This window comes from Cnephaeus nilssonii (assembly GCF_951640355.1).
Source record: "Cnephaeus nilssonii genome assembly, chromosome: 6".
In the NCBI taxonomy this organism is placed as follows: Eukaryota; Metazoa; Chordata; class Mammalia; order Chiroptera; family Vespertilionidae; genus Cnephaeus; species Cnephaeus nilssonii.
This window is the reverse complement of record NC_137077.1, coordinates 23551478-23578360: the sequence shown is the minus strand read 5'-3', so window position 1 is coordinate 23578360 and position 26883 is coordinate 23551478. Positions and strand designations below refer to the sequence as shown.

The 26883-nt window shown below is 39.8% G+C and overlaps 1 protein-coding gene across 2 annotated transcripts in view; it reads left to right on the top strand.

Moving 5' to 3' along the window:
• The window catches only part of LRP6 (LDL receptor related protein 6), a 142290-nt gene that overhangs the window by 49964 nt on the left and 65443 nt on the right, over window positions 1–26883 (top strand). For both annotated transcript variants that reach the window (XM_079775881.1, XM_079775880.1), the window contains exons 3-7: window positions 6670–6867; window positions 19147–19343; window positions 21059–21190; window positions 24338–24734; window positions 26203–26374. In XM_079775881.1, coding sequence (XP_079632007.1) covers window positions 6670–6867; window positions 19147–19343; window positions 21059–21190; window positions 24338–24734; window positions 26203–26374 — 1096 coding nt within the window. The remainder of the gene's footprint in view (window positions 1–6669; window positions 6868–19146; window positions 19344–21058; window positions 21191–24337; window positions 24735–26202; window positions 26375–26883) is intronic.

The window sequence follows — 26883 nt, the reverse complement described above, 5'->3', positions numbered from 1 at the left end:
CATAGCATAACTGTTAATTACATGTACAATTCTAGTTTCTGAGTATTTAAGAACCCATTATCTCATGGTCATTATGTATTGATGATTATTGCGTTTTTAAATTATAATGATGTGGATGAAGCAGACAGTTTAGTGATTTTTCGTTCTTTTACACGTCTTTGTTTCATGTTTATGGTGACCTAAATATCAAATCTGTCACAAATTGTTTCCTTTATATCAGTTTTTATCAAGATACTCTTTAAGTGTCTAGATGGCAATTCAGGATGTGATATGCCAGACATTTTTCTACCAGTCGTTCTCATGAATGTTGACATTGGCCCTTAATGAGAAGGAGTCACAGTAGATTGAGGGAAGAGCTATGAGACTTTTGAAACATGCCATTTGTAAGATGGTGGGGGTGGCAGGAGTTTTAAAATATGAGGCATTGCTGGAACAAAAGAGTTGAAGTGACTTATTTTAAAACTTTTAAAGTAATGCTTTGGTCTGCTGTTTCTATCTAAAATGTGTGAGTGTTCATAGTTTTAAGCAATAAAAATTCCTCTAATTTAAACAGAAAAAATATCTTGAAAGCTTATATTGGGTTACTCATAGAATTTCTTTTTTTTATTTAATATATTTTATTGATTTTTTACAGAGAGGAAGAGAGAGGGATAGAGAGTTAGAAACATCGATGAGAGAGAAACATCCATCAGCTGCCTCTTGCACACCCACTACTGGGGATGTGCCCGCAACCAAGGTACACGCCCTTGACCAGAATCGAACCTGGGACCCTTGAGTCCGCAGGCTGACGCTCTATCCACTGAGCCAAACCGGTGTCGGCATAGAATTTCTTAAATGGTAGAAGAACCAGACTTGGAATCTGTAGTCCGGAACAACACTCTACATCTGTTGGTTATTGTTGGTGGTGGTGGTTCCCTCACTGACCTGGGACTGTGAGGGCACAAATGTAAGGTGGTATATTCATCACTGTTTGTACTCTCTCAATGACTTGAGGCAACAGGTAGTCCTAAAACTGCTGCCAGTGCTTTTTTGTAAAAGCATATGGATTAAAGAAGGATGAACTAATTAAAACTGTATTAGGTGTTATTATTGCCCTCAACTTCACGGGAATGGATTGCTTGTGGTCCTTGTTACTGCTGTTGCCACCTTTGCTTCCTTCTCTTGCATCTCCACCTCGTCCTTTTCTTGGTTTGTCAGAGTGGCAAAACCCAGACCCTAATGTCCTTGTTTCAGTTGCAGTGGAGATTTTGAGGTAAATACCTTCAGACAGGTAATTGATGTCCTTATAGTATATATGGATTCTGAGCCCTCCCTGGCTTGTTGCTTTGCTATTTTTTTAATTTGTTTAATGACTTGCTTCAACTAATTCTTTTGAATGTGTTTTCCTCTCAATGTCTGCTTTTGAAATCACTGCTCGACCTCACCCCCCCACCCTAAAAGTTTATTAGACTTAGTAAAGGCCAGCAAAAAAAAAAAAACAACCCACCAAAAAAACAACACACAACACACACAAAAAGAACTCACCCAAACCAAAACAAGAAAATTACTTTAGAGACTGCTTCTCCAGCAATGCTGTAGAAGAGAAGGAAGGCTACAATTTGGAATTTCAAAGAAAATATTTGAAGGACATTTTTCTCTTACTGAAGGGCTACAGCTTTTTTCTTTAAAAAAATTTTTTTTATGCCTGTCTTTCTAGGAATTATCCTTGGGCACTATATTTTAGTGGTCTGCTAATGATTGATTAGAGGTTGTTCCTAAATGCCTTGAGCCAATAATTGTTTCATCATTTTTCTTTGAATCTGTTTGTGGTTTGGGGAATGTTTTCAAATTTTAGGAATTTTAAAATTTGTCCTACATTCAGCGGTTGATCTCTCTAATGTCTCTTGAGCAGAAGCAGCCTTGTGCATGCAATAGCCTTCCTGACCACCAAGGATCTCCCTATTAAATTTCTGTCTGGTGTGTCATTTTGTTGTCTTTCCCGACCACTATTGCTGGGATTGTTTGCCACTGAGAGAGAGCACTCTTGTTTTTGACAATATTCCATTAAGTTCTCCAAATAAAGGCAGTCTTTTAAGGCCAGTTAACTGCCAATCTTTTTGGCCTGTTGTGTCTGCTCGTAGTAAAACTTATGTGCCACAAACTCAGCAGTACCATGGATGCTGATGCTAGTAACCTCTAGCTGAAATACAACATTTCTCACTGTGATTTGGTAGATTTTCTTGAATAAATGCTTCTTGTTTTGATGTATGTCCTTTGATCAATTCTCAGAGACTTTAGTTCTTTTTGATAATATTTTCCTATTTTTTCATTAGTTTTAGGGGAGAGGATTTGCTGAGCTCCTTGCAGAGCCATTTTGGGAGCTCTGGCGTTTCTGTTCTTTTTAGTGGTCTGCAGTCTTCATACTGCAGCCAGCCGCCTCCCCCTCCCTGCAAGCTAGTAATTTCACCTCCAATTTTATAAGTCTTTATATTGCTCTAAGAATAAAAAACAGAAATTCTAACAGAGTCTAAAATTGCCTTTTACATAGTTTTATCTTACATGAATCTAATTCCCCCTCCCCTCATTCTGGACATTAACTAATCATCACATTCATTTAGGGAGCACTTTGCCTTTACAAATCAAGGCTCTGTGACATAAGTGTTGGAATCTGAGGCATACAGATTTGAATTTCTGTTCTGTATTTATTAGCTGTGTGACTTTGAGCAGTGTTCTAACTTTTCTGAGTTTTTAAAAATCTGAAATAATGGTGATGGTGATAATCTATATCCTATATAATAAAAGGCTAATATGCAAATTGTCCCCTCAACCAGTTTGACCGGGAGTTCAACTGGGAGTTTGACCAGGGGGTGGGGCTGGCCGGCCAACTGCCCGAGGCCCTTCCCCCCAGCCTGCCCAGCCCGATCAGCCCCTATCAGGGCGGGCCAACCAGACCCCACCCATGCACGAATTTGGGCACCGGGCCTCTAGTTTATATATATAAAAGCCTAAGCGACCATTCGATTGTTCGACCGGTAGCTATGACGCACACTGACCACCAGGGAGCAGATGCTCCAACTGGTAGGTTAGCTTGCTGCTGGGGTCCAGCCAATAGAGACTGGGCAAGATGCCCTGGAGCCCTCCCTCAGTCCCTTCCTGCCTGGCCAACCTCCCGTGGTCCCTCTCTGGCTGGCCAGCCCTGATCAGGACTGGGTGACACGGACCGGACACGCCCTGGAGCCTTTCCACAGTCCCTCCCCAGCCCCGATCATGCACCGGTGGGGTCCCTCGGCCTGGCCTGCACCCTCTTGCAATCTGGGACCCTTTGGGAGATGTCTTCAGGCCAGGTCGAGGGACCCCACCAGTGCACGAATCCATGCACTGGGCCTCTAGTCCTATCTAATAAAGAGGGAATATGCTAATTGACTGCCACGCCCTCAAAGATGGTGGCACCCACAGCCACAAGATGGTGACACCCAGTCCCCTTAGCCCCCCTGCTGCCCAGGGCCGGCCCGAGGCGCAGGCAAGCCTTGGATGGTGGCTGCCCAGCCACCCAGGGCCTGCCCGAGGGATGACCAAATGACTGAGCAAGCAGGCTGCGTGGGGTGACCAGGCCAGCAGGGAGGTTAGTGAGGGACGACCAAACGATGGAACAAGCAGGCTGCGTGGGGTGACCAGGCCAGCAGGGGGGTTAGTGAGGGACGACCAAATAATTGAACAAGCAGGCTGTGTGGGGTGACCAGGCCGGCAGGGGGGTTAGTGAGGGACGACCAAACTACTGAACAAGCAGGCTGCGTGGGGTGACCAGGCTGGTGGGGGGGCCGTGAGGGACGACCAGGCTGGCAGGGGGGGCAGTTGAGGGTGACCAGGCCAGTGGGGGGTGCAGTTGGGGGCAATCAGGCTGGCAGGGGGGGCAGTTGGGAGCAATTAGGCTTGCAGGAGGGCAGTGAGGGGCGACTAGGCCAGCGGGGGGGCAGTTGGGGTGACCAGGCCAGCAGGGGGGCAGTTAGGGGTGACCAGGTGGGGGGGGCAGTTAGGCACAACCAGGTCGGCAGGGTGGGGGCAGTTGGGAGCAACCTGTCCGGCAGCGGGGGGCAGTTAGGGGCGACCAGGCAGGCAGGCAGGTGAGCGATTAGGAGCCAGCGGTCCAGGATTGTGAGAGGGATATCCTATTGACAGTCTAGACCAGCAATTGGACATCCCCTGAGGGGTCCTGGATTGGAGAGGGTGCTGGCTGGGCTGAGGGGAGCACCCCTCCCCCCCATGCACGAATTTCATGCACCGGGCCTCTAATCTATGTAATAAAAGCCTAAGCAATGGTTACAGCCTAACGACTGGTCGCTATGATGTGCACTGACCACCAGGGGGCAGATGCTGAACGCAGGAGCTGCCCCCTGGTGGTCAGTGCGCTCCCACGGGGGGAGTGCGCTGCTCAGTCAGAAGCCGGGTTCACGGCTGGTGAGCGCAGCGGCGGTGGCGGGAGCCTCTCCTGCCTCCGCAGCAGTGCTAAGGAGCAGCAAGCTGAGCAGTAAGGAGCAGCGAGCAGATGGGTGGTAAGGAGCGAGGATGTCCTAGACTGTGAAAGGGATGTCCGACTGCTGACTTAGAGGGATGTCTGACTGCCAGTTTAGGCCCGCTATGGGATCGGGCTTAAGTCAGCAGGTGGACATCCCCCGAGGGGTCCCGGCCTGCGTTAGGGCGCAGGCCGGGCTGAGGCACCCCCCACCCAAGTGCACGTATTTCATGCACTGGGCCTCTATTATTTCATAATGTTGCTATAAGGCTTAAGTGAGATAATGTGGAAAGCTGTTAGCATTATACCTTGTAGTTAGAAAGTATGTTTATTCCCCACCTGATATTCTCTTCCTATCATTTGAGTAAACACTTCAAATGAAATACCAGTATGCATAAATAGAATCATTCCAGTATTATCATTCCACCTATTTTATTAAAATATATTTTTATTGATTTTAGAGAGGAAGGGAGAGGGATAGAGAGATAGAAGCATCAATGATGAGAGAGAATCATTGATTGGCTGCCTCCTGCACACCCCCTACTGGGGATTGAGCCCGCAACCCAGGCATGTGTCCTTGGCCGGAATCGAACCTGGGACCCTTTAGTCCCAGGCTGATGCTCTATCAACTGAGCCAAACTGGCTAGGGCTCCACCTTTTAACCCTTTGCACTCGCTTGCTTTTTTCTCGATTACTGCTACTGATGCTAACCGTGTTGAGTCACACTCGACATCCGAGTGCAAAAGGTTAAAAAAAATATATTTTTATTGATTTAAGAGAGGGAGAGAGAGATAGAAACATCAATGATGAGAGAGAATCATTGATCTGCCGCATTGGGGATCAAGCCTGCAACCTGGGCATGTGCCCTGACTGGAAATCGAACCATGACCTCCTGGTTCATAGGTTGATGCTTACCACTGAGTCACGCCAGCTGGGCTCACCTATTTTTTGAGTAAAAGTTATACCTGAATTTCAGTTGCATTTAAACACATTTATTGAGTACTTCATGTCTAGTTCATAGTACCTCATTTAACTTTTAAAAAAATGCTTTTGATTGAAATATAACATATTAAGAGTTTTGTCTTTAAATCAAGGGCAAATGTTTTTCCCCTCTGGAATGAGACTATTAAGATTTCCTTTTTTTTTTTTCTTTGTGAATTCTCACCTGATGATATTTTTTCCATTGAATTTTGAAAGAGTAGAGAGAAGGAGGGAGAGAGAGAGAGAGTGAAACATCAATGTGAGAGAGACAGGTCGATTGGTTGCCTTCCACAGGCACCCCAACTGGAGCCGGGAAACGAATCTGCAACCCAGGTACATGCCCTTGACCAGGAATCAAACGCGTGACCTTTCGGTGAGACACTCTACCACTAAGCCACATGGGCCAGACTCCATGTTTTTTGAAAAATATTCACATCTATAGAAGCAAAAATAGCACAATGAAATTTTGTATACTCTAACCATAGTACAATGATCATATATATGAAATTAACTTTAGTAAATTTCTATGATATAATTTGATAGTCCATCAGATTTTTTAGGTTTCCCAATAGTGTCTTTATAGCATTTCCTCAACCGATTTAGAATCATGCACTTAATAATGTAGTTACCATTTTTCTTTTTTTTCCTTTAATATCCTTTAATGATTCCTCAGCCTTTCTTTGACTTTTATGACTTGATATTGTTTTTTCAGAATGTTCCTCAATTAGTTTCTCTGTTATTTTCATAAATTTGTTCAGGCTGTGCATTTTGGGGCAGGAATACTATGTAAGAGATCTATATAAAAGATGGTATGACTTTTCCAGTGCATCACCTATATAATGCCAGTTTGTTCTCTTATTAATGATGTTAACTTAAGTGATGTGGTTAAGGTGGTGCCCACCAAGCTTATTTTCTCTAAAGTTATCCTTTTCCCCTTTGTCATTAATAAGTAATGTGGGGAGATATATTAAGATAGTGGAAACATTATTTTTTCCCCAGTAAACTTTGATCAAATGTTTTTTGCATCCTTTATTATGCTTGCCTCAATCAATTATTACCAAGTAGATTATTAAAATTTTGATAATTTCTGGTGTTTTAATTTGAGTGTTTTGAGTTTTCTTTATCTAATAGTTATAATTATGAAATACTTTGCTGTGAACCTGCTTATGTCATGGGTTTATTGTTTATGTGATTTTTAGATTCATATACTGGACAGACTGGGGAGAAGTACCAAAGATAGAGCGTGCTGGAATGGATGGTTCAAGTCGCTTCGTTATAATAAACACTGAAATTTACTGGCCAAATGGATTGACTTTGGATTATGAGGAACGAAAGCTTTATTGGGCAGATGCAAAACTTAATTTCATTCACAAATCAAATCTGGATGGAACAAATCGGTAAGATTGCCTTATAAATTTACTTTTAACCTTTAATTAAACACCATGTCTTGATATAGTCATTAAATTATAAAGCCTAACTTTATTAAGAAGAAATTAGTGTATTTTTTGCTAAGTGTCAAAGAGGAAGAATAATGTACTTTTAGTTTGCTCTCAAAAGGTCACTGTATTTCTCATCTGTTGGTAGCATTTGAATTTATGAACTACTAGAAGCCCGAGGCATGAAGATTCATGCAAGAATGGGCCTTCCTTTCCCTGGCTGCCGGCACCACCTTTCCGCTCCAGACCCGGAGCCGCCTCTTTCTGCTCCGGCCCCACTGTCCCACAGTGCTTGAGTGGCTGTGGCAGTATGTAACACCTGCGTCCCATCCCCCCACCCCGCCCAGCGCCTGCATATGCAAATTAACCCACCACATTTGTTGGGTTAATTTGCCTACTCACTCCTGATTGGCTGGTGGGTGTCACAAAGGTGTGGTCAATTTGCATCTTTCTCTTTTATTAGTGTAGATATTTTCTCCTTCTTTACTCTGAGGTAATTTACTTCTACAGTAGTTCTCAACCAGAGATAGCACTGCTCTCTCCAAGAGTGTTTGGAAATGGATGGGGAATTTTGATTAACACGAGGCCTGGGAGTGCTGCTAGCATTGTAGCTCCCAGGGGGCATGCTAAACATTTTGCAATGTGCTAGACACCCAGTACAACAGAGTCATCCTACTCAGAATTACCCATAGGCCCCCTAGGAACTGCATATGGAAGCTCATTTGGTAAATTTCCATATTGGACAGTGGTAAATAAACTTTTTCTATAAGGGCTAGTTAGTAAATAAGGGAGTGGGCATGGCTATGTTCCAGCAAGACTTTATTTTCAACACATATAGTGCATCAGTGGGCTGTAGTTTGCTGACTTGTGGACTAGGAGAAAATCTAGTGCATATGTACTACACCCAGTAATCAAGGAAAACAGTTATAATACATAAACATGGAATTTCTACTCTGATCATGTTCAGATTTTTAAAAAAATATATTTTTATTGGTTTCAGAGAGGAAGAGATAGGGAGAGATCGGAACATCAGTGATGAGAGAGAATCATTGATTGGCTGCCTCCTGCATGTTCCACACTGGTGATTGAGCCTACAACCCTGGCAAGTGCCCTGACAGGAATTGAACTGTGACCTCCTGGTTTGTAAGTTGACACTCAACCACTGAGCCATGCCAGCCAGGCTGATCATGTTCAGATTTTATTTTATTTTTTTCATGTTCAGATTTTTATAACACTTCCTATTTACGTTCTTGTGTTTGAATGATTATTTAGGTTTCTAATGGTCTCATTCTAAGACTCCAACAAAAATTTAGAGAGCCTTAGGTAGAGTTGAAAGAATTTTTCAGAGTAAGCATTTGTAAGTTATCTGAATGATGAATCAAGAAGCATTTAAAAGTATTGAAAACCAGGAAAGATTTAAATAATTTATTTTTTATTTTTTTATATTTTTATTTTTATTTTTTCCCCCATTTTTTTATTAAGGTATTATATGTGTACATATCTTACCATTACCCCCCCCCCAAATAATTTATTAAGATAATGTTTTTATAGTCATGGAATTAGAGTATTTTTTGCCTTGTTTAAAAAAAAATGAATGAAATAACATACGCCAAGGTGGTTTAAAAACAATCCTATAGCCGAAACCGGTTTGGCTCAGTGGATAGAGCGTCGGCCTGTGGACTGAAGGGTCCCAGGTTCGATTCCGGTCAAGGGCATGTACCTTGGTTGCAGGCACATCCCCGGTGGGAGGTGTGCAGGAGGCAGCTGATCGATGTTTCTCATCGATGTTTCTAACTCTCTATCCCTCTCCCTTCCTCTCTGTAAAAAATCAACAAAATATATATTAAAAATAAATAAATAAATAAAAATAAATAAAAAGTCACTCTTAAAAAAAAAACAACAAAAAAACACACACAAAAAAACCACAATCCTATATAATAAAAGCCTAATATGCTAAGTGTCCGGTCGTCCGATTGGCCGTTCAACCAATCAAAGTGTAATATGCTGTTGATATGCTAAGGCCGCTCAATTGCTCGCTATGACATGCTCTGACCACCAGGGAGCAGACAGTCGACCAGTCACTATGACGTGCACTGACCACCAGGGGGCAGATGCTCAGACTGGTAGGTTAGCTTGCTGCTGGGGCCCGGCCAATCCAGACTGAGCGAGATGGGCCGGACATGCCCTGGAGCCCTCCCATGGGCCCTCTCCGGCTGGCCAACCTCCCGCGTCCCTCCCCGGCCCCGATTGTGCACCGGTGGGGTCCCTTGGCCTGGCCTGCGCCCTCTCGCAATCTGGGACCCCTCGGGGGATGTTGGAGAGCTGGTTTCGGCCTGATCCCACAGGCCAGGCTGAGGGACCCCACTGGTGCATGAATTCGTGCACAGGGCCTCTAGTTGGAAATAAATGTTAAAAAAGTAATAAGTATATGATGAATATAAAAACACTAGAGGCCCGGTGCACGAATTTGTGCACAGGTGGGGTCCGGCTGGCCTGCCCTGATTGGGGTCGCAAGGGGGCAATCGGGGTCGGGGCCAGCCAGGGGAAGGGGCTGTTGGCCAGCCAGCCCGCCCCTGATAGTAGTGTTGGGGGCCAATTGGGGGCTGGGCTGGGCCATCCCGGGCCGGCCTGGGGTGGGGGCAATCAGGGCCCGGATCAGGCCGGTTGGCTGCCGCAGTGCGTGTCATAGCCACCGGTCATTCCGGTCGTTCTGGTCGCTGGGCTTTTATATATATAGATAACTAGAGGCCCGGTGCATGAAATTCGTGCACGGCCAGGGGGGGTGTCTCCTCTGCCCAGCCTGCACCCTCTCCTATCCGGGACCCCTCGGGGCCGGACATCCCTCTCACAATCCTGGACCACTGGCTCCTAATCACTTGCCTGCCTGCCTGCCTGCCTGGTCGCCCCTAACTGCCCCCCCTGCTGGCCTGGTCACCCCCAACTGCACCTCTCCTGTCAGCCTGGTTGCCCCTAATTGGCCCCCTCCGCCAGCCTGGTCGCCTCTTACTGCCCCCCCTGCCAGCCTGGTCGTTCCCAACTGACCCCCTTGCTGGCCTGGTAGCTGCTCATGCCCCCCCCCCCCCCTCGCCGGCCTGATTGCCCCACGCAGCCTGCTGTTCAGTCATTTGGTCATCCCTCACTAACCCCTCTGCTGGCCTGGTCCCCTACGCAGCCTGCTGTTCAGTTGTTTGGTTGTCCCTCACCCCCCTGCCGGCCTGGTCGCCCCACGCAGCCTGCTTGTTTAGTCATTTGGTCATCTCTCACTAACCCCCCTGCTGGCCTGGTCTCCCCACACAGCCTGCTTGTTCAGTCGTTCGGTCGTCCCTCACTAAACCCCCTGCCGGCCTGGTCTTAGGCAGCCATCTTGTGAGGGTGTGAGGGTTAATTTGCATATTACTTCTTTGTTATATAGGATTGTTGTGTTTTAACTTAACATTTGGCTTTGAGAGGGGCACTAGGAGTTGAATGTGGCCATGTCATAGTTTTCTTGACTCCCTTCAGATACCCATACAAAAACCAATGAAACTAGATAGCAAATCCGAAAACATATCATAAATTAACGTCAAGCATCCAGAAATAAAAGCAAGTAAGGAAGAGCAGACCACTAATAGCTGCAGACCTCCATAGTATTACTATCTGTGCAAGAATAAGTGGGGGGAGGGTGCATTATATAGGGTGTTTCATTGAACTTAAAAGCAGGAGACCTCCAAAATAGCCTCAATGATTTACTAGACAATGTGGTGGACTATATTAAGAGCAGCAGCTGAAATGAGAGGGTGGGGGTTGCCCACTCTAATATCAGGCAAGTACAGTGTTTCCATGGTAAAGACAGGAAAGGATAGAGCAGTTTGGCTCCAAAGAATTCTTGAAATGGACCTGCTAGAGTTCTCTACCAGAGCAGGATACCACACTGAGTGGAAACAAAATAGAATAGAATAGTATCATCAAAATTGAGAAGACTAGGGGAAATTAAAAGGCACGAAAGGGAAAGGAAAGATAGAGGAATAGCTGGAGATCTCAGAAAGGAAGCTACCATTGTCTTTAATATTACATGAAAGCAACAGAAGACTGAATCCTGTGAAGTGAGAAAAACTACCTTGACCACCACTTTTTTATAAAAGTTCAGGAAAACTAATTTTACATAAACATGAGAAACAAAAGTATCAAGATTAAGTCCCACTTAAGGTTATTGTAAGGAACATCTTATAGCAGTATTTTAAGCTAATAACAACTTAACTTTGAATGCATACTTAAGTTCTATGCTTTTACTCTCCCCCCACATTAATGTTTCTGATGTTATACCTTGCGTATTCTTTAACGATAACATTGTACTTATTTTTTACTACTTTTGTCTTTTAACACATTTACCCACCACTATTCCAACATTAGAGTATTCTGAATTTAACCATATATTTGTCTTTACCAGTGAAATTTAAATTTTTATATGTTTTTCTGTTACTAATTAGTGTTCTTTTGTTTCAGCTTCAAGAAGTTCCTTTAATGTTTCTTGTAAGGCTGATCGAATTGTGATGAACTCTTTTTAGCTTTTGCTTGCTGTGTAGAGTACAGCATGTCCTTGAATAATTTCAATGTGGTTTCATTATAACATTGATGAGATACCATAGGAACTTAACTTTTGTTTATGTCACCTAGCCTGTGGTAAAATTTGTTTCATTAGATGTCATTTCACTTGAAGTCACAAAACCTATCAGAGATGTTAAATAAGTACTTACTGTATTTTTGTTTGGCAGTTTTTATCTTTTAGCACTTTGATTATATTGCTCCACTCTCTCCTGGTCTATAACATTTCTGCTAAAAACTCTGTTGATAGCTTTGTGGGGGTTCCCTTGTGTGAAATAAGTTGTTTTTTTCTTGCTGATTTAAAGAGTCTCTTTAACTTTGGACAATCCTATTTAATAAAAGCTTAATATACTAAGTGTCCAGTCAAAGCATAATATGCTAATGATATGCTAAGGCCACTAAACTGCTCGCTATGAGGTGCACTGACCATCAGGGGGCAGACAGTCGACTGATTGACCAGTCGCTATGATGTGCACTGACCACCAGGGGGCAGACCAGACTGGTAGGTTAGTTTGCTGCTGGGGTCCAGCCAATCCAGACTGAGCAAGATGGCTGGACATGCCCTGGAGCCCTCCCTGGCTGGCCAACCTCCTGCATCCCTCCCTGACCCCGGATTGTGCACCGGAGGGGTCCTTCGGCCTGGCCTGTGCCCTCTCGCAATCTGGGACCCCTCGGGGGATGTTGGAGAGCTGGTTTCGGCCCGATCCAGCAGGCCAGGCCGAGGGACCCCACTGGTGAATGAATCCCTGCACTGGGCCTCTAGTTTAATTATAATGTGTTTTGGTGTGTGATCTTTTGGATTAATAGTTTTTGGAACTTTCTGGATGTCTATTTTTTTCTTCCAGGTTAGGAAAATGTTTAGCTATTTTCTTCCATTAATATTTCTGCCACTTGCTCTCTAGCCTCTCCTTCTGGGACCCTTATCTTGCAAGTTAGAGTCCACTTTATGGTGTCCCATAAGGCCCTTGGGCTATCTTCACCTATTTTCTTTAGCCTCTCTGATTTGGTGACTTTCATTGCCTTGACTTTGAGTTTGCTGATCCTTCCTTACATTTGATCTGTTGTGCTTTTGTACCCTTCTATTTGAAGTTTTCAGATCAGTTATTGTATTCTTCAGCTCTGTGATCTTTCTGTATGATACTTTCTTATTTATTTTATCTCTTTCTTGAAATTTTCACTTTGTTCATGCATTGTTCTCCTGACCTCAGTGAACATCTTTATGGCTGTTATTTTGAAATCTTTTATCAAGTATCAAGAGAGTCCAGAAATAAATACATGCATATATGCTCAATTTTAATGGACCTCTGTTTCATTGTTTGTTTCTGAAGTTTTGTTTTTCTTTGAATATATTTCCTTGTTTCTTCATTTTCTTTGACTCTGGTTTCTGCACATTAGATAAAACACACCTCTCCCAGTCTTGACAGAGTCATCTTGTTTAGGAAATGAACCTTATCAATCAGCCTGGCCTAAGCTCTTGGTTGTCTCTCAGACTTTTGTAATTGTCCAAACTACCTTCTTTGTTTTTAGTGGCTGGCTCCCAGTAGTTGAGGTTGTGCCAATATTGGTTATGCATTTCAAAGTGGAGGTTAGCAGCCTCAATGAAAGCTGATTGGAAGCTGGACTCCCAGGCAGCAGTGGCAAAAGTATATAGCAAGGGCCTTCCAGGGAGAAATTTGGAGATGGGCTTTTTACCTGCTCCTCTATGTTAGACATGGACATATAGCTGCAGAAGGGGTTGCTTCTACACCCACTAAGAACTGCTTCATTACTTGCTACAGTCCTGAGGGACTTGTGGATGTTAGTCTTATTGGCTTTCAGAGGCAGGCTGTCCAGGGCCTCATCACTTGGGCACTATGGACAAAAAGCTGGGGTACTAGATATGTGTACAAGCTGAATCTGTGGAGATACTAGAGGTTTGGAGTAAGCTAGGATGGAGGATGTGTCTGCCAGCTTTTTGGTCTACCAGAAGGATTACAAGTCATCCTGTAGATATCTACTAAAATAGAAGACTGAGCATTAGATGGCAGCTTTTAAAGTAGGCAAATAGGCTTCTTTCAGGAATAACTTGAGAGATGGGCGATTCTGACTGCTCTGTCTTTGCTCATCCCTGCTGGGATAGATTTCTTTTGTAAGCCTCATGGTAAGGTAATAAAAAACAGAAACCTATTAAAATTCTAATGGTTAAAAAAAAAAATTCTAATGGTATTCTTCACAGAAATAGAACAAACAACCCTAAATTTTGTATGGAACCACAAAATACCCTAAATAGTCAAAGCAATCTTGATAAAGAAGAACAAAGTTGGGGGCACCATCCGACCTAATAAAATGGTAATATGTAAATTACCATCACTCCGCTACGCCCATGATTGGGCCAGCGGGAGGCGCAGGGGGCGGGACTCGGGGTGGCCGGGGTAGCCGATTTGGCCAGCGTTTGTGCCATGGCTGTGCTACGGAACAGAAGGGGCTTCTGGGGCAGCGAGCTCACGTCCCGCCGTGGACCATCAAAAGCGGGGGAGCTGGGTGCCTGTCTGCTCCGGCACCAGGCCTTTTGGAAGCCTCCGCCGAGCTGGAGGCTTCTGAAAGGCCTGGTGCACCAGCAGACAGGCACCCAGTTCCCCCGCGATCGCAAGCGAAAGTGTGTAGGGGACCTTACACGTGCATGATTCAATCATGCACTGGGCCTCTAGTACTTCATAATTCCAAAGTATATTTCAAAGCTGTTACTGTTAAAACATTATGGTATTGATATAAAAACAGATAGATCAATTAAACAAAATAGAGAGTCCAGAAATAAACACATGCATATATGCTTAATTTTAATTTATAAAAAATAAGCCAAGAATATACAATAGAGAAAGGATAGTCTCTTCAATACATGTTTGGAAAATTGGGCAGCCACATGCAAACGAATGAAACTGGATCCAAAACTCAAATGGGTTAAATACTTAAATTTAAGGCCTGAAATCCTAAAACTTTTAGAAGAAAACAGGGAAAAAGCTTCTTGAATTGGTATTGGCAATAATTTTTTTGGATTTGACATCAAAAGCAAGGCAATAAAAATGAAAATAAACAACTGGTATGACATCAGATTAAAAAGCTTTAGCACAGCAAAGGTAACCAACAAAATGAAAAGGCAACCTGTGGAATGGGAGAAAATATTTGTAAATTGTATATTTGATAAGGTGCTAATATCCAAAATATATAAAGAATTCATACAACTCAATAGTAAGAAATATAAACTATGTTATTAAAAAATGGGCAGAGGAACTAAGATTTTTTTTTTTTTAAAGGAAGACCTATATTCAGCCAACAGATAAGTGAAAAGGTGCTTAACACCACTAATCATCAGGGAAATGCAAATCAAAACCACAGTGAGTTATCTCACACCTGTCATAATTTCCATCATCAAAAAGACAAGAGATAAACATTGGTGAGGATGTGGTGAAAGGAAAACCTTTTGCCCTGTTGGTGGGATTTTATATTGGTACATACAGTATATAAAACAGTTTGGAGGCTCCTCAAAAAAATAAAAAATATTACTACTGTATAATCCTGTAATCCCTCTTCTGGTTATATATCCAAAGGAAGTGAGAACAGAAATTTAGGAAATATCTGCTCTCTCATGTTCATAACAGCATTATTCACAATAGCCAATACTACATAGAAACAACTTAAGTGTCTATCTGTCAGTACATGAGTGGATAAATTGTGGTGTATATATACATTAATGGAATATTATTCAGCCATCAGAAGGAAGGACATGGGACTTGATGAAATTATGCTCAGTAAAAATGAGTCAGAGAAAGGCAAACATTATATGGAATCAAGTATATGGAATCCCAACAGAAAAGTAAGGTCAAACTCATAGAAACAGAAGAAAACTGGTTGTCAAGGGCTAGGATGTAGGGGAAATAGAGATTGGTAAAATGGTTTAAACTTTTAGCTATAAAATGAAAAAGATCTGAGGATTTAATGGAATTAAATTTTTAATACAGGTGTGGTCATCCCTGGCTGGTGTGACTTGGTTGAGCATCATCCCTTGCACTGAAGGGGTCGCTGGTTCGATTCCAGGACAGGGCACATACTGGGGTTGTGGATTTGATCCCCAGTCAGGGTGCTTATTATAGGGACAGCCAATTGATGTTTCTCTCTTGATCCCTCCTTCCCTCTTCTTTCTCTAAAATCAGTAAAGACATATTAACATTTTTAAAAATACGTATGTACAGGGGAGGGCAAAAGTAGATTTATAGTTGTGAATACACGAAATAGAGTTTATTCTTGTATTATTTATGAATTATTGTATTATTTATTATTATAACCTACTTTTGCCCACCCCTGTATAACATTGTGATTATAGTTGATTAACTGCATTATATATACTAGTAATTGAAGTTTGTTAAGAGAGTTGAACTTAAACACCAAACAAAACAAAAAAAAATTGTGAGATATGATGTTTAACTAGGTGGGGGAATCCTTTCACAATTTATATGTATATCTTATCACTACATACACCTCAGTATCTTTCAATTTTATTTGTGAATTATACCTGAGTAGAGCTGAAGAAAAAAATTTTATAAAGAAAAAACAAACAATGATGAACAGAGTAATGCCTTTCATAGGAAGCTTCCTAGAAAAATAACAGAACAGATCAAAACCTCCATTTTAAAATTCACTATCAGCAGTGAAACACCAATGTTACCTGTCAAAAACCAATATAAATTAAAATTAGAAAGCTCAGAAATTAGATGACAAAATCCAGCGAAGTATAAATAAAAGAAAAGTCATTATGTAATATGCAACTTTTAAAGATTGTTAATGAAGTGCTGAGTAATTTAGTTTTTACTATTATTTTTCAGTTGTGTTACTTGTCTTTCTTGGCAACTTCTCAGAACTCTCTATGTCTTACCATAATGAATTCCAAAAGACTTTAGTATGAAATATGTAGGTCTGTTTAAATTTTGACTTAAACTATGATATCATTCCTGTGAATGTCGTAATCACTTTAGTGAACTTAAAGCTGTTCATTTAAAAAGTGGAAGACATTGTGACATTTCTTTTTGGGAAATGAGATGGGAAGAGTGAATTAAGAAAAATGAGAGGAGAAAATTGCAGTGATTGGGCTGGTAGAGTAGATATAAGGTTCTAAAATAGAAAGTTTGTTTGCTAAACTAGTAATACTAATTGTGTATTCAGTTTTTTAAAAATTTGCCCTAAATGTAAAACACCTTAGGCTAGAACCATTTCATGTGCAGTAACAGATGCTAATTTTTGCTTAGATAAAAATTATTTTATTTCTCTCAATTTAATTTATTTTACTGGTACTCTTTTAGATATTATAGATCATCAAATAATCTCAAGGACCAAAAATTGAATTTTCTTCCCTAAAATATGTGATATTCTTTATTTCTCCTCAGTTGCTTATATTCTCGATCCCTCCGTCCCCCCTTTTTTTTTTTTTTTTACTCCTCCTGGGCTATTTATGAAACTATTATATTTGATATTATGAAAATGTCAAAGCATTTATTTTCTTTAATATTATTTTGGCTCAGAACATTTTTTTAATTATTATTCAAGAGTATTTACTAATTATATCACTCTCCATTACACTCTGCAAAGTTCTGTGCCTTTAGTACTAATCAGGCAGTCTACCTTTTCTTTCATATAATATAGATTGCTTGTGAAGGTTTTAGGTCTGCTTTATCTCATGAACACATTCTGCCAGTGGCAGGACTTCCTTTTTGCTACGTGACTTGTGGAGGTTAAGAAACCATATAGCCAAAAGCCAGCTGAGATTATCTTGTGCTGGAGCTAGATGGGTTTTCAGAGAAAGCTCTACCAGAATGCCTTTTTAGCCTCATTCATGTGTATGTTTTTACTTTCAGTTATCGAAACCGTAAGAAATGATGGGAAGAAACAGGCTTAGATTCTTTGTTCTTCCACGTCAAGAAGGGAAAAAACCTATTGCTTATTTAAAACTACTTCCCAGTGCCAACCATAAACCCTAGGGTTTTTCTTTTTGCCAACCTTTCTCCTCTAATGAGATGAATTATGTGGAAGGATGGAAGATGTGAATCCAGAGATGGGAATAGATAGCAGTGCTAATATTTGGGCCTTCTCTTTCTGGTAGCTTCTAGTGAACCTGGGGCCTGCTACCAAATTAGGGATCATTCTGAAGTACTTGGTTTGGGGTTTTTGGACACTATGAAAATACATTTAAATTTATTATGTGACTTATTTTTCACAGGTGTATTTGACCTTAAGATACTAGATATACCAGTTACTAATGCGGGTTTTTTTTCAATAGATGGAGTTACACATATGTTGATATATATGCAATTTGATATCTATGCTATTTTGTTGTATTGACAGCAAGCTTCAAAACTTCATATGTCAAATTTGCTGAAGGTGTTAACATCATAGATATTTTTACGCTTAAAGATGTCATATTTCGTGACAAAAAAGAGCATTTGTGGGAAGTTTTAATTCATTACTTTATTTTGAAGAAAAAGTTAACGTATACTTCAGGAAGCTTATGGTGAACATGCTCCATCTCAAGATACTTGTGAAGCTGGTTTAAATGCTTTAAAAGTGATGATTTCGATGTGAAAGATAAAGAACATCCAGGTCAACCGAAAAAGTTTGAAGACCAACAATTACAAGCATTATTGGATGAAGATGCGTGTCAAACTCCAAAACAACTTATAGAAAGATTAAAAGTTGCTCAGCAAACAATTTTCAATTGTTTACAAGCAATGGGAAAGATTTTAAAGGAAGAAAAATGGGTGCCACATCAACTGAACGAAAGACAAATGGAAAACCGAAAAGTCATCAGTAAAATGATTCTTCAATGGCACAAAGGAAAGTCTTTTTTGCATCGAATTGTGACTGGCGATGAAAATGGATTTATTTTGAGAATCCCAAATACACAAAATCATGGGTTGATCCAGGTCAACCATCAACATCGACTGCAAGGCCAAATTGCTTCGGAAAAAAGACAATTCTCTGTGTTTGGTGGGATCAGGAAGGTGTGATGTATTATGAGCTTCTAAAACCAGGTGAAACCATTAATAATGATTGCTACCGACAACAAATAATCAATTTGAACCACGCTTTGATCGTGAAACGACCAGAATGTGCCAGAAGACATGGCAAAGTAATTTTGCTTCATGATAATGCACCATCACACACTTCAAAACCAGATACAGACATGTTAAAAGATCTTGCCTGGGAAGTATTAACCCACTGCCATATTCACCAGACCTTGCTCCTTCAGATTACCACTTGTTCCGATTGATGGCACAAGCACTTTTTGAGCAGCACTTCAAAACCTACGAAGAAGTGGAAAATTGGGTCTCTGAATGGTTTGCCTCAAAACAAGAAAAGTTCTCTTGGGATGGTATCCACAAATTACCTGAAAGATGGGGAAATGTGTAGCTAGCGATGGACATTACTATGAATAAAGCACTTTTGATGTTTCTCTTGAAATTATCGTGTTTTCTTTGATTACAAAATCCGCATTATTAACCGGTACACCTAGTATGTGTTACTCAGGATTTGTATGCGTTAATGTGGATTACAAAACCATTTAATGTGAGAGATGAAATTCTGATAAAATAATAAAATTTAGAAGTATATGAGTTTTTCTCTTTGTGTTAATAGGCAGGCAGTGGTTAAAGGTTCCCTTCCTCATCCTTTTGCCTTGACGTTATTTGAGGACACATTATACTGGACTGACTGGAATACACACTCCATTTTGGCTTGCAACAAGTACACTGGCGAGGGTCTGCGTGAAATCCATTCTAACATCTTCTCTCCCATGGATATACATGCTTTCAGCCAACAGAGGCAGCCAAATGGTAAGTGATTTTGATTTTTAAATTGCAAGTTGGAATAGCTTTGAAGCACTGTGATGTCTGGCGTTCTTGAGAAGCAGGAGGACATGGTAGCAGGGAGGAACAATAGGGAAAACATAAAAATATAATTCAGGTTAAACAATAGCCTAAACCATTTGTAGGTTGATATCTATCACTACAGATGGCTTCAGCCCCTTGTTTGGGTTTAGAGTTATAGAGGTGGAGAAGAGGAAAATAAGAAATTGAGATAGCTGATGCACAAATGTATTTCTTGTTCATATTATTTCTCTCTAATGTGTGTTTGATGTTTCCTATGAGTGTGTTTAAAAACAAACTCTTCTTGAATGGAATCTTCTGTTAATCTAACTGGTAAATTTAAGTACCTCAGGTTGCTGAGTAAAATACCTACAGAAACTTTTCAGAGCACACTCCCATCCCCTTTTATCTTAATTTTGCTTTTGTTTTTTTGGTCAACCTTTACAATGGTTTGGGCTGTGACTGCCTACAACAATTACTTACAAAGGGGAATAGAATTAGATTTAAAAGGAATTTGAGAATGTTAAATGTTTGGCACTTGTGTATAAATAAATATTTGGCATGTGTCTGATTGTATTCCATAGCCAAAAATGAAGAGTTTTTAGATTATACATTGCTTTGTATTAGGTCCTTCCATTTAGGGGGACATAGTGAAATTTTGAATTTGTTATATTGGAATCTTGTGATTATGAGTCCATAGAAATGTTTTTAAATGTATGTGTTGCTCTTTTGTAAAAAAGAAAATGTTTAATCACTTGTATGAATTTCTTATTCTCATGATTAGCCCTCAGGAAAGAATTTCCATGTGGTTTTTTTTGGTGTTTTTTTAATGGCACTGTTGGTTCTTTGTGTTTTACTAATTTGAGAATTTGCGTTTATCTATGATATTACTTTCCTTAATCTTTCATATTTTGTTGGCTTCTATCTTACTGATTTTTTTCTATGAATATTATTTAAATCTATTTTTTCATAGATTCTACAAATTCCCTTTTTTTAATCCATATGTATATCTTTTCCATGTTAATCTTTCCAAAGTTTTTTTTTTTTTTTAAACATTGGAATTACTTTTCTTGGTTATCAGTCCCCTCTGACAGTCTGTTCTCATTCTCTGTGCTCATTCAACTTTAGTTCTTATTAATCAACAGAAACCTTAATCTCCTGTTAGACTATTCACCTATTTTCTTTCCCAATTACAGCGTCCAAGCTTTTATTTTTATGGTTTCACCGCGCTTGAAATGTCTTCTTTCCTGTACTTCAAGGCTCCTGTCATGTCCTACATCCTCCATGAAGCTTTTTTTGTTTTTTTAATCTCTAATGATTTATTTCCCATTTGACTCTATACTTATTTACACAGTCTATAATGTGCAAGATAGGCTTTAGTTTCATGGTTTTGTATTGTTTTCTAGTTAATTTTGGCTTACCGACTAGATTGTAAGCTCATTTAGGGTAGGGACCTCCTGCTTTATTTCTGTGTATTCCTCTTGGATACTGCATGCTAAATAACTTCTCGCTGATTAACTCCCTTCCTTGCAGATGTTCTAGTAGTCAAGCACCTGGATGGCATTTGGTAATAATTTGGTTTATCAGAGTTGTTCATGTTATGGTTGTTAACCTTTGTGTACCTAGAGTGAGAGAGGTCATCTATAATCATGGTATTAATCAGTGTGATTTATATTTGACAGCTACAAATCCATGTGGAATTGATAATGGTGGTTGTTCCCATTTGTGTTTGATGTCTCCAGTCAAGCCTTTTTATCAGTGTGCTTGCCCAACTGGGGTCAAACTCCTGGAGAATGGAAAAACTTGCAAAGATGGTAAGAATATGATCTCCAAGAAGGAAACATTTTTAATAGCAATTGGAATTCTTTATGATTTGTTTTATTTCTCTATAATAAGCTCTATATAGTAGAGTGCTTCAGGAGACTCGTTATTTAATCTTAGCTTCATAATTGCTTAAATAACAGGAGTGTTTTGTGTTTTTCGGCCTCTTGCAAACTATTTTAAAAATTATTTTAGTATTTTTAACATGCTGTTTTTGAAAACAATTAGGTGCTATTTCTTTTCTCTATCAGCTCTTATAGTCATTTATGTCACAATTGATTCCTATGGAAATGAGTATTCTCATAAAAAGTACATTTTTAACAGTAGGTAACACTTGTACATAAAGAATCTCTGTGCAAGAAAGATGTTTATTAAACTTTTAACTGTAAAGACTGTCATGGGGTAGATAATATTTTCTGAAAAAGAATTGAATGATATTTTTTAATTGCCTTTTAATAACAGAAGTGCTTTCAGAAGAAGAAAAAGTTGCATATTTTATTGTTTAAAGCAACCTCTCTCTATACATAGCAACTACACTGCCTCTTATCCTTACTTTCTTAATTCTCTATAGCAGTGATTTTCAACCGGTGTGCTGCCAGAATTTTTAAAACATGCAGTACGTAACTATTTAGTCAGGGCAATGACCTCTTTTCCCTTAGATTGTCAAATTAAAAAATGACAACAGCCAACACAACAGTAGCCGTTCAGTGTGAATGAGTCCAAATTAAATTTTTTGGTCAGATTGGCAAAAAATACATTTTTTGGTGTGCCGCAGAATTTTAGTAATTAATTTATGTGTGCCATGAGATGAAAAAAGTTAAAAATTGCTGCTCCATAGAGAGAGGGCATGTTGGAGAGGTATACTGATCAGGACCGTGGTCGGCAAACTGCGGCTCGCGAGCCACATGCGGCTCTTTGGCCCCTTGAGTGTGGCTCTTCCACAAAATACCACGGCCTGGGCCAATCTATTTTGAAGAAGTGGCGTTAGAAGAAGTTTAAGTTTAAAAAATTTGGCTCTCAAAAGAAATTTCAATCATTGTACTGTTGATATTTGGCTCTGTTGACAAATGAGTTTGCCGACCACTAAGGACATTTCAGGGGACTTCTGGTTTGGTAGAATACCAGTTCTTCTCTTTTTCTTCTTATTCTTCAATCTTACCCTTATGAATCACCATCTGGTTCTCTAGCCACCAGCAAGACCTGGTAAGAAGATTGTTATATTTAGCAGTGGCTTCTTTATCTAACTCTGAAAAGCAGAAGCCTTTATTTTCAGAGTGAGTTAGAGAGTTCCTGGCAGGGGGGTCAGGGAGTCAGAGAGATGGAATTGAGCCCGTGTACAGGATATTTGTCATGACTTGGCATTGATAAATTATCCTCATAGTCAAAGGTGAAGCTGGCTGACTCTTGTCAGACGGTTTCCATGGCAAACAGTAATTTGGTTTCAATTTAAAACAAAAGGTTTTTGTAATGTTGCTTTTTTGTTTAAAAATACGTAGCCTGACTTTAAAACAGGATTTATTTTAGCAATAGTGGTCTGTCTACTCCCTCAAAGCATACATGTTTAACAACTATTTTGAAATTCAGATATATATTTGACCTATAGTAGCCTTAAGTTAACTATTCTGTTTGATCACCTTGCTTAAATTAACAGCTTCACTTTCTGTGACTTCTTTGTTTACAAAGTTTTGGGCTGACTCCTTTTGATAGAGCAAAGGCAGTAAATTTTGCAGTTATTCTTACTTGATGCCTGCTATGGCATTTAAGACAGAGTTCATTTACAATTAATTCTACATTCAAAAAGCTGATGCTGAGAGCTTTACTCTTGTCAGTTTAATGCCAGTATTTTCCTTTGCACTTACTGCTTTGGTTAGGAATCTTTTTTCACTCTTTTGGATGTAAATTTTCTTACTATCTTTATAGTTAGATGACTTTTTGCTAGTGATTTACTTGAACAATTACAAATATTCTCAGTCTCTGCTGTGTTTTTATTTAATACTAATTTGAGTTTAAAATATTTCATAATAAATTGGATTTAAAACTCAGTGAAATAAAAATTTGAAAGTATGTCTAATGATGATAATAATAATATATTAGTTAATATTTATTGAGTACGTTTATGTTCAGTACATTCCTGAGTGCTCACGTCAACCCTGTGAGATAGAGACAAAGTGACTAGGCTTAGAGAGATTGGATGTTTTGTCTAAGTTTGTATAGCTACTTGAATTCAGTTCTAGCAGATCCACAACTCTTAACTTTTAACCACTGTTACATTTATCCGATTCCCTCTGTCTACTGTTGCTATTTCCTTCAGCCAGGCATTATCTTATAGTTATCTTTGTCCACAGCTTTACTGAGATATAATTTACATACCATAAAATTTAGCCATTTCAAGTGTACAGGTCAATGATTTTTAGTAAATTTACAGAGTTGTGCAACCATCACAATCCAATTTTAGAACATCCTCATCAATCACAAAAAGACCTTGTTCTAGATTTCCTTACCTTTTTAAAAGCATTATATATATATATATATATATATATATATATATATATATATATATATATATCTCCATTTATTTATTGTTTTCAGAGTAGAAGGGAGAGGGAGAGATAGAAACATCAATGATGAGAGAGAATCATTGATCGGCTGCCTCCTGCATGCCCCACAATGGGAATCAAGCCCACAACCTAGGCATATGTCCTGACCACGAATGGAACTATGGCCTCCTGGTTCATCAGTCAACCTTCACCACTGAGCCACGCCAGCATGGCAAAAGCATACTTTTTGAACAAAGGACCCATATCCTATCTCCTTCCTCCTTTAATATTCAGCTACTTAGCTTCTTAGTCACTACTTACTTAGTATTCATTATACCGTTAAGTAGTTCCCCCCCCCCCCCCCCAGGGGCTGCATATAATGAATGAAACCAAAGTTCAGTTATTAAAGAGCTTCACCTCATAGTCAAGCTATTTCTATTTCACTGCATTACTTTTCATTTTCACCTTAAATAGATGCTAGTATCCTTTTATACTATGTGTCAATTCCTAAAGGAATTCTGTATTCTTTATTTAGAGTTGCTAAATTTTGCGTGTGGGTTTTAATTTTATTTTTTCCTTCTCATTTATTCTACTTTGTTCCAGGTGCCACTGAATTATTGCTTTTAGCCCGAAGGACAGACTTGAGACGCATTTCTTTGGATACACCAGACTTCACAGACATTGTTCTACAGTTAGAAGATATCCGTCATGCCATTGCTATAGATTATGATCCTGTGGAAGGCTATATCTACTGGACTGATGATGAAGTGAGGGCCATACGCCGCTCATTCATAGATGGATCTGGTAGTCAGTTTGTGGTCACTGCTCAGATTGCACATCCTGATGGTATTGCTGTTGACTGGGTTGCCCGAAATCTTTATTGGACAGACACTGGCACTGATCGAATAGAAGTAACAAGGCTCAATGGGACCATGAGGAAGATACTGATTTCGGAGGACTTAGAGGAACCCCGGGCTATTGTGTTAGATCCCATGGTTGGGTAAGAAGCTCTGCTAATAGAACATTTTTGTTTTCTATAGGTCCCTAAATATATTGACAAAAAAAATTTGATGTATGGTTTTCAATAAATGGCTTTCCATTTTTAGAATATAGTGATTGTAATAAAATATCAAGTTAAAGAATTGCTAGTTTTTTCCCTTGAATGTTTTGAATACTTTTTTTTTCTAAATTAAGTCCATGGTTGCTGACTTTGGGTGTTGGCTGCAGATTTTGTCGAGGTTGCATCATGACCATGAAAAATGTGAAAAGAAATAGTTTTCAGAACTCTTTTTTTTTCCCTAGAAGATTTAATTTCATTTCATTTTCAGTACTTGTAGAATGATATGGTAAAAAACATATGTCCTGTATTTTCAAATATATAAATGTCTCTATTTTTAAAACTTTGTCAGGCCATGCAGCTTGACTCCTAGTCTTTTTTATTTTTATTTTTTTACAGGAAGGAAGAAGTTACAAAGAGCATGCCCCCTCTTTTTTAAAAAAAGTATATTTTTATCGATTTTAGAAAAGAAGGGAGAAGGATGGAGAGATAGAAACATGGATTAGAGAGACACACTGATTGGCTGCCTCCTGCACGCCCCCTACTAGGGATTGAGCCTGGGCATGTGTCCTGACCAGGAATCATATCTCGGACTTCTTGGTTCATGGGTCGATGCTCAACCACTTAGCCACACCAGCAGGGCTTATTTTTATTTTTGTGCCATAACATCCTGACCATAGTCCAGGGAAACAAAGCTTTCTACATACTCACCAATGTTATTAGTTAACTATGAGATTCATTCTGAGGGCAAACATAGTGGCAAATCCTTACACTTCTGTATAGAGCCAATTAAACTTTCAAGGGCCAGAAGAATCACTTGGCACTACAGTGAGAGTTTTGAGAACTCTGTTTATTACTGGGGTAACCTGTTTGTGTCAGAAATGACAAGCCAGCAAGAAAAAGAGAGGGTTGTTCATGGGAAGGAGCACAAAATATTTTGAAAAAATATAACTAAATATGGAATCTCATTATTTACTAGAGGCCCAATGCACGAAATTTGTGCAAGAGTAGGCCTTCCTTCCCCTGGCTGCTGGCACCGGCTTCCCTCTGGCACCTGGGACCTGGGCTTCCCTCTGGCCGCAGGCAGGCACCCAGGCTTCCCTCGCAGCCCCAGCTTCGTCCGGAAGGACGTCCAGTCTAATTAGCATATTACACTTTTATTATTTTAGATTGGAAGGCATTTTATCCATTCTAGAAAACACTTTTGATATGAAAATTCCCTTCAAGCTTATACACTGCTATTATAAATGTCTTAAACATACTCTTGGTATGTTTAAAGGCTATTTCTCCCCCTTCTATGGTATTGATTGATGACATCAGTGTGATATGACTGGTCAGTCTCATCTTAGGATATCTGAAAGCTACAGTTTATTATCTGTTTCTAGCTCATTTTTTTTGTGTACTTCTATAGGTACATGTATTGGACTGACTGGGGAGAAATCCCAAAAATTGAACGAGCAGCTCTGGATGGTTCTGACCGAGTAGTGTTGGTTAACACTTCTCTTGGTTGGCCAAATGGTTTAGCCTTGGATTATGATGAAGGCAAAATATACTGGGGAGATGCCAAAACAGACAAAATTGAGGTTTGTTCCTTGCTTTTCATTTTAGAACCAGTTTTATAATGGTTTTGAGTTATGGTAATTTGATGTATATATTCTTGCCTTTTGTCTGGGGTTCTAGAGATATCTTTTACAGAAATTTTACTCAACCTTTAGGATTCTAGGAATTAATGTATTTTCATGCACCTAACCCTAGGATATCTGAGTTATACTGCCATGAGAAATGGATATTCATCTCTTTCATATCACTTATGTGAATGATTTTCTTCATTATGGGTAAAAGCCACTGCCTAAATTTCCTAGGGGAAATTTCTGCACAAAATAAATGTTATATAAGATCGATACTGGAAAAGCTGGTAGTCATGTCAGGAAAACAGAGCCTATGTGTGTATATAGCCTTTTTGTTGTTAAATTGATTATGAGCTATGTGGGAGAAACATTAATTAACCAAAGCTTGGGAAAAATATTTACCAAACTAGAGGCCGGTGCACAAATTCATACATTGGTGGGGTTCCTCGGCCTGGCCAGCAATC